Source organism: Ovis aries, chromosome 5 (assembly GCF_016772045.2).
Source record: "Ovis aries strain OAR_USU_Benz2616 breed Rambouillet chromosome 5, ARS-UI_Ramb_v3.0, whole genome shotgun sequence".
In the NCBI taxonomy this organism is placed as follows: Eukaryota; Metazoa; Chordata; class Mammalia; order Artiodactyla; family Bovidae; genus Ovis; species Ovis aries.
In genome coordinates this window covers 92,727,631-92,738,077 of record NC_056058.1, presented here as the reverse complement: position 1 = coordinate 92,738,077, position 10,447 = coordinate 92,727,631, and the positions used below count along the sequence as shown (strand labels likewise).

The following is a 10,447-nucleotide window of genomic DNA, read 5'->3' as shown; positions in this document are numbered from 1 at the left end:
AAATGATATATTTTTGTTAAGAGAAATTCTACCAGTTGTTAAAGATAATATAAATTTCTTTATCTTATCACAGCTAACATATCAACATTCTAAATATTTTGCATATAACGGTTTTCACAAAACAATTATGCTTGAGACATACAAGACAGGATTCCCAAATTTACTTCAGCAATTCACATCCAAAGTGAAAATAACTACACGACACTGTGTGAAGCTTGCTTTAAAAAAAGGTTTATTTGTTACAAAAGTGTTAAATACTAAAACTAAAAACATATAAATTCAGGTCAGGCTATATTAAAATACACAGATACCCTTCTTTGCAAAATTATTAAAGACAGAATTAAACAGATGATTTAAATTAAATAAAACACGCGAGGACATTTTTGTCTGATTATCTCTATCAGTGTAGTGTAGTTTTTGAAATTATAGTTGAGAAGTTCAGCTGTCCACAGAGTCAAATTTACCAAATTCTTCAGTTTTCTGCTTTGGCCCAACAGGAAACCACCGCGCTGGATTAGACAGGGTGAATTTCAGTTAGGTTTCCGAAATCTTCTACATTATACGCCTACTCTGCTACAATACGAACACAGAGTAGTCAGAAGTATATAAAGGGTTATATAAGGTGAAAATCTGGCCCAGAAAGAAAAGGCCTTAGTTCTATTGATACCGTTCAGTATCTTCTCTAAATGAAATGACCGATAAATATATTGAAGCAGAGATCAGCACAAAGCATACATTCTTCTAGAAATAGTCTTTCAATTAGAAAAACTCTAAAAGAGAGCTCATTTTCCAAGACAGTTTGTAAGTTTGTTTTTTTTAAAAAACCTCTTTGTTACTTTAAATCGAGTTAATCCAAAGGTATTGAAGAGTCTAGGTTAAAATCTAACTTGATTACTGTTCTGATAGCACAGGAGAGCTGTGACACTTGTGTGCTTGAGTCACTCGCAGGTGGCAAAGACCTTTCATGATCAAAACTACGTGCTCAATGCCAACAGAGCAGCAGCTCCCAAACCCAACTTCCGCTTAGGTCCAACGACCTAGAAACTATCTATAGCCTACAGATGTGTTAAATAGTATTTTCAAGGAAATATTTTACTTTAGCACTTATATTTTTCAGTTTCCTAGATTAAAAGTTACTAAGACATAATGCTGTAATTAATGTAGGGGTAAGGATATGCTTATGAAAAGCAAAAGGCTATCATTACATTTTAAAAGGCCTTAAATGTGAATGAATTACTAAAAATCTACTTCAGTATTTATTCTTTACAATGCTAATCCTTGTCAAGTGGGAGAGTTAATTCAAATGAATTAAATACAAAAACTAAAAATGCATTCCAGTAATCTTTATCAACACAATCCAATTAAAAACAGGTTTCTTGTAAGATATTTGTAGAGGATTTTTACTGTTTTATTCTGACAGTGTTGGCAAATATTTAAGGACTAACTATATAGTATTGTGTCTAATCTATGGCATAAAACTGTTTAAACAAACTTTAGGATAGGTGGTTAAAAACTATGTGTATTCTAAAGTCACTGGAAATTAAAATAAAAATATATTCCAATACTTTATTACAGATGAAAAGCATGCTAACAATAAATAGTAATCTGATTTTCCATCTCTCAGCTTGCAAGCTTCTGATGTAATTGTTTCTGCTGACATGTGATTCAAAAGAAACTATAATTCTGTCCTCTATCTTAGTACCTTTTTCTTTCCATGTAAGAAGTCTTGATTTATATCCTTTCTTTGAACTTACAAGATAAAATCCTGAAGGACAAGATTCATGTTATTCTTCATTAAATACCCTTTCAGTCCACAGAGAGAATTCACACAGTTCAAGCCACCGACGTCTTAACGTTAGTAAATACACTAAAAGAAAGAAAACTCTTGAGCCTTTGATTGTAAATTCTCTAGAAAGCATCTTTTCCTACGAGCATTTTCATAAATGCATATTAAAGTCACACCGGCCAGTCACTTTTACCAACATCCTGGTCTTAGAGAATGATTAGGGAAGTATTTATCTGTGTGGAGCCAGGACTCCGAGTGTCTCAAAGTGAAGTCAACACAATGCATTTCTTGCTTGCCAGTTGAGGTGGCAGAGGAGAGAGGCCCTGGGTGGTACAGACGTCCCCCTGGGGGAAACCCCATGTGATCTCTTTCCTCAGCAAGCTTCCTTCTCTTTGCTTGATGTCAGTGCCTCTTTTCTGCTTTCAGAGAAGATAATGTTCTGAGCAAGACAACACACCCTGCAAGGAGATATGCATAATCTGGGGGGCCCAGTACAGAGTGAAAATGCAGGGCCCTCCTTCAAACATCACGAATTTTAAGATGTCATCGCAGGGTAGTGGATCAAGCATGGTGCCCTTCTAAGCAGGAGGCGCTGTGTGAGCACACAGGCTACATGGCCACAGAGCCAGCCCTATACAGATTTCCGGACTAATAAGAATCATAGAAGACAGGCAAGGTGGATCAGGTGGGTTGTTCAGATAAAAAACAGATTTTTTTTTCATTATGGTTTGAACATTGTCACTTGATTTGGAATAAGGTGGAATTTCATGTTTAAAATCCCAGGAAAATTTCTAGGATCTCAGTCTGATCAGTCTCCTAGATTTCTCATTATAGAAACTGTCATAACTGGGTCTTTAAATGGCCCTTATTGTAACAGAGCAATTAATCAGATGATGAAATTTCTGCATTAATACTACATGATTTTTTAAAAATCTGAACATTTCTTAGATGGAAGGGGCATACATATCACTAAACCAGTAAGGAATCTTAAAGGGAAAAGTAGCTGTACACAGCTTTATATGCTAGGGTGAAGTCTTCATTTTAACCTACAGTATATTTTGTTCCCTTTTAAGATCACAATAGTAGTTTTTTTCAACAAGATCTAATAAGCACGTTAAGCTGAATGGTGATTTTTTTAAACTCCCATATTGGTTTCGGTTGCAAGAATTCTCCTGGAACCCAAAAGTACCCCATTCTTCATAATAACAAGAAAAAAAATGCATGTGTATAAAACTCCAGGTTACATTACTAAGCAACGACACTTCCGGGAGTGAATATACTTCCTGTATTCCGCAAGCTGCTTCAAGTACACAGTCGATGGCCATCTGTGCTTTTCAACAAAACTGCGTTCTTCCACTAAAAGTTTTAGAAAAAGAGTGTTAATTGAATATATTCTATTTGGGATCAACTTTCAATATTAAGTATTGGCTTCCTGTGCAACAGATGAGATCCACACTCTGCTGTACACTTCCTCCCTCCTCTCAATAGGTCATCAGGATTCACGCTATTCTGTGACTTATAATAATTATACACATCATGTCATTGATTCATCAAGTAGTATTTGATTACGTCCTTCCCCCCCCCCCCCCCCCCCCCCCCCCAAGTAAGACTTCTTTTTCCTGGAGATAAAGGACTCTGTGTTTTTCATTTAGTTTTCTTTGTCGCTAACTCAACCTCCCGAACTCTAAAGTCCTCTCAATCCTTTTTCCCTCTGCTCCTAGACTTCAAGTCTTCCACTCTGCTTTCTCTAGTTTTGGTGAAGCACAACTTTTATTAGCTTCCTGAAAGGGGGGCAAGCATAAAAAGTATTTTTGAGACCTTGTTTGTGATGAAGCATCTTACACTCAACAGATCATCTGGTCTGGTATGGAATCTTCCCTCAGTACGTTGAAGACTGTACCCCACTGCTTCCTAGTTTTCAAGGTTGTTAAGAACTCTACTACCATGCAGATTCACAGTCACTGGTAAGTCATCTGTAGGTTTTTTTATTCCATAAACATTTAGATTTTCCTATTTATAAGCTGGTGTTCCTGCACAGCCCAGTGATGGACCTTGTTCATTCATTAAGCTGAGCACTTAGCGGAGCCTTTTAATACGCTGACTCAGTTTCTTCAGTACTGGGATAACTTCTTCTATCATGTCTTTGATAATTTCCTCCTCAGTGTTTTTTTCTTTCCTCCTGTATTAACTTCTATCACCCAGATACTTCACTCCTGCATTGAGCCTCTGATTTTTTTTTTTAAACCCTTTTTCTCCTGTGCCTTTTTGTCCTACTTTCTAGATTTCCTTACCTTGACCTTTCTGCTCGTTTATTTATTTAGTTGTTTGGTTGTTCTGTTATTTTACTTTATTTTTTTGCTATCCTATTCTAATTTTCAAGAGCAACATCTTGTTCTTTTATCATTTTCTTTAATTATGCTAAAATACATGTAACATAAAATTTACCACCTTAACTGTTTGACAGGGTTCAGTTCAGTCATGTTATGTACATTCACATTGTCAACCAATCTCCAGAACTCTTCTCATCCCGCAAAACCAAAACTCTACACCCATCAAACATCAACTCCTTGTCCTCCCTCCCCCACATCCCAGCAACCACTATTCTACACTCAGTCGCTATGAATGCTGTTTCTCTTTTATCACACTCTATCTTTGTTTTACAAACATGTATCTCTTATTCTTTGCAGATATTAATTATAGGGTGTTTTTTTTTTTTTTAAGATTTCCTTCTACTCTTTATTCCTACAAATTCCTTCTCTTCCATTTTTCTTCATTTTGTTTCGGTATTCATCTTTCCCATTGGACAGTGCCTCAAATATCAGTTGCTCCTCAGTTAACCTCTTCATATTTAAAAGTGAAATGCTAGAACTGCTATTGCTGAGTCACTTCAGTCGTGTCTGACTCTGTGCGACCCCATAGACGGCAGCCCATCAGGCTTCCCCATTCCTAGGATTCTCCAGGCAAGAACACTGGAGTGGGTTGCCATTTCCTTCTCCAATGCATGAAAGTGAAAAGTGAAAGTGAAGTCGCTCAGTCATGTCTGACTCTTAGCGACCCCATGGACTGCAGCCCACCAGGCTCCTCCATCCATGGGATTTTCCAGGCAACAGTACTGGAGTGGGCTGCCATTGCCTTCTCCTAGAAAGCTGTTTGGAAATCTTTGGGGCATGGGCAGGACTTGCTGACTGGTGAAGAGTCAAGGTGGGAGTCAAATACCTGGCTGCCCAAATTCTAGAACCTGGAGGCGGGAAGGAGGCTGGAGGCTTACCGCATAATGTGCGCACTTTCATGCGATCCCTGTGTTTTCAGTCCAGCTCCTTGCCCCAATCTCAGCTACACTCTGAGTTTATGATTCTCTAGCTTTTTTAGTTTTAACTTTTCCAGGAATAAACCCCCAATTCTTGTGATGATGAGGGAGCGGTTCCCTGCCTGGGTGGGACAGAGCGTAGCAAAAGCATTCAGCTAGCTCTGTGGCTTTCAGCCCCAAGATCTCATTCTGCTTTCTGAAATTTCTCAAAAATTCACAAATTTTTAAGGCTTTACAGTATTCTGCTGGCTGGATCAGCTTGTTTCTCGTCAGTATTCCCTTCTGTGGGCATTTAGGTTTCCTTCTGCTAAGCCACTTTCCATTTCTCCATCTACTGTTTGACCCCATGTATTATAATTTGGATTAGCAAGGTCCTGATCCAGGCTGTGGTGCCTAGCTGCTCCGGGAAATTAATTGTACATTTCAATAGGAAGCAAAGGTGATATAAGACTGCTGCCTTGGTTAACATTAAAGAAAAGAGAGAGAAAAAATTTATCATAGATGAGGTCTGGTAGCCAGCAAAAATCAAAACAAGACCAAAAAAAGGCTATAATATATAACATAATACTGAGATAAATTAAACAGAATAATGAACCCATAAGTGCCAAGGGTAACGTATTCCTGTGCATTGCTGTTTGCTTTCATATGAATCTGGTATGTAAAATACACCTAGTATTTTATGAGCTCTTTCACTAAGTTATGATGTATCAGCGGCAGCATTAACATAAGATCTTTTCCAGTCTCACTTTTCAATTTCCAAACACCTCTAACGAAGAAAAATTCCCAGTTAAGGGAAAACATTTCTTATAATTCCAATAATAATCTGATAATTTTTGAGACTGAAAATGAAGCTATAAGGGGACTGTGACATGAAGCCTTTCAATTTCAAGGGACCATGTGAAGTAGGCCAGGAGTCAGGCATCTGGGAAGAGAGGAGACTGCGGCACTGTATCAGATACACGCGCAGTCAGGCTCCACTTCGGGGTGCTGCCAGCTCGGAAGACAGGCCCAGAACCACCAGATCTTCCAGCTTTTCAAAAGAAGCAAGAAATTTCAATTCTTAAAATGTGACACGTTACAATGTTTAAATGTTGACACTAAAAGAATTTACAACACCATGAGGTAGAAATAAGATCCTTACAGTCAACCCACAGACTTGTCAGTTTGTGACTGCTGATATAGGCCATCAAATTCTCCCTTATACACAGGGGCTTTTTCTTTTCCTCTGCCCAGGAGGACATATCACAACAGGTCCTGGATGTGAACAGGCACCACTGAATCAGAGCACTCAGGATACTATTTTTATTTCCATCAAAGGAACATCAGACAGTCACTGACATAGTCTCATGTTGTTACCCTGCCTTCTCAAATTACACCCTGGAGTCCTGCTTCTCATTATGCCAGGTGGTCATAACATGCTTACTAGGCAAGCATTGTATAATAAAATAAAATCAAAATGAATAACTCAAAGGACTCAGAGAACATCTTTCTCCCTAGGTTGCAATGGTACTCCATGGGTATCCTATGGGTGCATGCTCAGTTGCTCAGTCATGTCCAACTCTTTGTGACTCATGGACTGTAGCCTGCCAAGCTCCTCTGTCCATGGGATTCTCCAGGCAAGAATACTGGAGTGGGTTGCCATGCCCTCCTCCAGGGGATCTTCCCAACCCAGGGATTGAACCCATGTCTCTTATTAAGCCTCCTGCTTTGGTAGGCGTGTTCTTTACTGCCAGCGCCACCTAGGAAGCACACGTGTATCATACATCTACACAGAACAGTAATTGGAAAACCATCTTGTCTTTCACGAATGAAGGTGGCCCGAAAATCAAAATGTCCATTTATTTTATTTTTAATTGCCTGATTAAAGAATAACTGTGTAAGAATGCCCCCTACTAACAGCAAGGGGATGTATGCCTTATGTTTAAGAATGAACTCTGGTTCTTGCACAAAGTAAACAGTAAATATCTATTGTTCCTGCTATGATGTGTTATGTTCCTCTCCTGCACTGTTAAGATTCTATGGAAAGAGGCTCCCAACAGGCATCCAGTGTGTGCTGACTGGCTGAATACATCTGCCCAAAACTGACTGTGTGTTTCTTGGTTTCCCTAACTATGCAATGAATAGGTAAATGAAAACAAAACAGGTGGACATCTAGCATCAGATGCTCTTTTACAAGCCAATTTTTACATAGAAGATTTCTACAGGTAAAACGGAAGTACTCTGGATGAAGGCGGCTGGTAGGAGTTCAACAACAAGGTCTGGCCCCTACCCCTCCCTCCTCTCTGCTGCCCACCCCGCTCCCGCTCCCGCCCACCTTGCAAGACCTTTGGCCATTGCCAGGGAGATTTCTCTGCTTAGCATTTGAAACTCCCTGATTGGGAGATCTTTACCTTCTCCTTTTTATCAATAACTTGATTGTTCCTTGACTTTTTTCTAGGCAATAACATGAACGAACCACTGTATCCAAACTGACTACCTTGATGACTCTTCTATCTTCATTTTCTTTCATCGTATGCAGCACTCAGAAGCTCACCGTTTGACTGGTTTTAATCTCTATAATTTACCTTAAAAGATCACATTAAGTATACTCTTTGCTCAGTAAACTTTGCAACGCTCTTTGATCAATAAAAAAATTATTATTGCCAAGTAATATGATGGATGTATACAGAGACAGGAGATAACCAGTACAAGTCAGGATAAATTTTTCTTTATAAGAAGAGAATTTAAAAAGCTGAACTATTTAAATGTTGCTTCTGACTTAGATGGTTAAAACCAAATCTCATTTATCACACCCAAATACAATGTGAGGCCACTTTATCTAATTCACATACAAAAAAATGCACTTAAAAATGGGTGGGAGCTATGAAACCAACATTAGAAAGTGTCTTGTGCAACACGTGTCAACTTCGTATGAAACACAGGTATTATAAGCATCCTCATTACCACACCACATACTTAAAAGGAATGTCTTACACTGACTTATTTTTTAGAAACGACTATTCCTACAAATTATGTCTCAAATCTAAGAAAAAGAGTATCATTTTCCCCAAAAAATATTAATTAGCAATCTACCTGAAAGATCCTGAAATTCAGGCTTTTGACTGAAGATGAGGTAGTTAGTGGCGATGAAATGAAGCAGCCAGGTTGAGAGGCAATCAGAGTGGTGAAACTGCAAGAAAAATGGAAAGTGAAACAATATTGTACCTAGTAACCGTCAACATGATGATACGATAGAGGGAATGGTCCAGGAGAACTCACGGACGGCCCAATTCCATGTTTAATGTGTCTGTACACGATGCAACCTTCAGCCCACTCTGACAGCAGGCGGGAAAAGGGAGCCTTACTAACAAATCATAATAAAATCACACCAGTGAAGAAACCAAATCAAATGAAGAAATAGTTACGGTGGCCACAGGAGCTTAAAAAGGCTTTTACGCAGATGCATGAGTACATCTGTGGGTAACAAAGTCTACTGGAGATTCTCGAGGATTTTCATTTAAGCTTTTCATCTAAGGTCATGGCCTTCACAAACTACACTTATATCTGTGTGGCAGAGAGGGGATTAGAGTTAATAAAGGTATACACTTGGCCATATCTCAACAAATTCACCTGCAGAGAAAAGCAAAGAATATTCTGAGGAGGGAATGTCATCGATCTAAGGCTATGGGTTTCAACATGTAAGTGTTTCTGTGAGGTTATGGATGAATAGCTGCTTATAACTGGCATGTAGGTTGCACTGAGCAGGATTTCCAGCACATTTATCCTGAGTTCCAACAGCTGGTAAAAGGGAGACTCAGAAACTTGGCCATGACATCATCACCTTGGTGCCAACCCAGTGACACCTCCAACCCATGACTAATCCATCCAACCACGCAATTCGGATTATAATAACTTGCTGACAGGCAGCTTGGAACAAGAGGCTAGTTCTTTCAATGTTACTGTGGTGAGATATACGTCACATGAAACTCACCATTTTAACCACCTTTAACTGTACAATTTGTTGGCATTAAGTATATTCACATCATTGTGCAACCATCACCACTGTCCATTTTCAAAAGTTTTTTATCATCCCAAACGGAAACTCTGTACTCATTAAACAATAAATCCCCCTTTGTCGTACGCCCCTAGTCTCTGGCAACCACTGTTCTATTGTCTATGAGTTTGGCTATTCCAGGTAGCTCATACAGGTTATACAAAATTACGTACTGTTTGTCTTTTTTCTGATTGATTTATTCTACTTTATTCTATAAGGTCCCTGAGGTTCATCCATGTGGCAGCATGCATTAAAACTTCATTACTTTTTAAGGAACAAAACTGAGTCATTGGCAGTGATATGGATGAATCTAGCCTGTCATACAGAGTGAAGTTAAGTTAGAGGAAAAAAATCAAAGATCATATATTAATGCATATATATGGAATCTAGAAAAATGGTACTGACGAAGCTATTTGCAGGGTAGGAATAAAGATGCAGGGGTAGAGAACAGACGTGGACACATGGGGAAGAGAAGGCTGAGAGGAATAGGGAGATTAGGACTGACGTGCACACTGCCATGTGTAAACCAGATAGCTGGCGGGAAGCTGCTGTATACCACGGGAAGCTCTGTGATGACCTAGGTGCTCTGGGATGCGGTGTGGGTGACGGAGGGGCAAGAGGGAAAGGGATATGTATATCCATATAGCTGATCTACACTGTTGCGCAGCAGAAACTAACAACACTGTAAAGCGACTATACCCCAATTAAAACACACACACACATGGGTTTCCCAGGTGGTACTACTGGCCTGCCAGTGCAGGAGATGCAGGAGACCCGGGTTTGAGCCCTGGGTCGGGAAGATCCCCTGGAGGAGGAAATGGCAACCCCCAACAGTGTTCTTGCCTGGAAAATTCCATCGACAGAGGAGCCTGGTGAGCTACAGTCCATGGGGTCACAAAGAGTCAAACATGACTGAGCACACACACACATCACAATACACACAAACTTTGTTCCTTTTGAAGGCTGAGTAATGTCTCACTGCATGTATTGCATCTGTTTAATTCACTCATCTGTTGATAAACATTTAGGTTGTTTCTACCTTTAGGCTAAATATATTAATAGATCTCTTAAGTGAAAGTCGATGTCATATCTGACTCTTTGCTGCATTGCAGATCCTATGGACTGTAATCCATTGAATTCTCCAGGCCAGAATACTGGAGTGGGTAGCCATTCCCTTCTCCAGGGGATGGTTTCAACCCAGGGGATGGTCTCAACCCAGGGATTGAACCCAGGTCTCCCACATTGCAGGCAGATTCTTTACCAGCTGAGCCACCAGGGAAGCCCAAGAATACTGGATGGGTAGCCTATCCCTTCTCCAGGG

The 10,447-nt window shown here is 39.6% G+C and overlaps 1 protein-coding gene across 1 annotated transcript in view; it reads right to left on the bottom strand.

Moving 5' to 3' along the window:
* Window positions 1-215: 215 nt before the first annotated feature.
* Window positions 216-10,447, bottom strand: part of RHOBTB3 (Rho related BTB domain containing 3) — a 62,234-nt gene continuing 52,002 nt past the window's right edge. The window contains exons 11-12 of the mRNA XM_015096203.3: window positions 8,166-8,262; window positions 216-3,142 (exon numbers count right to left, since the gene is read on the bottom strand). Coding sequence (XP_014951689.1) covers window positions 3,027-3,142; window positions 8,166-8,262 — 213 coding nt within the window. The 3' untranslated portion in view covers window positions 216-3,026. The remainder of the gene's footprint in view (window positions 3,143-8,165; window positions 8,263-10,447) is intronic.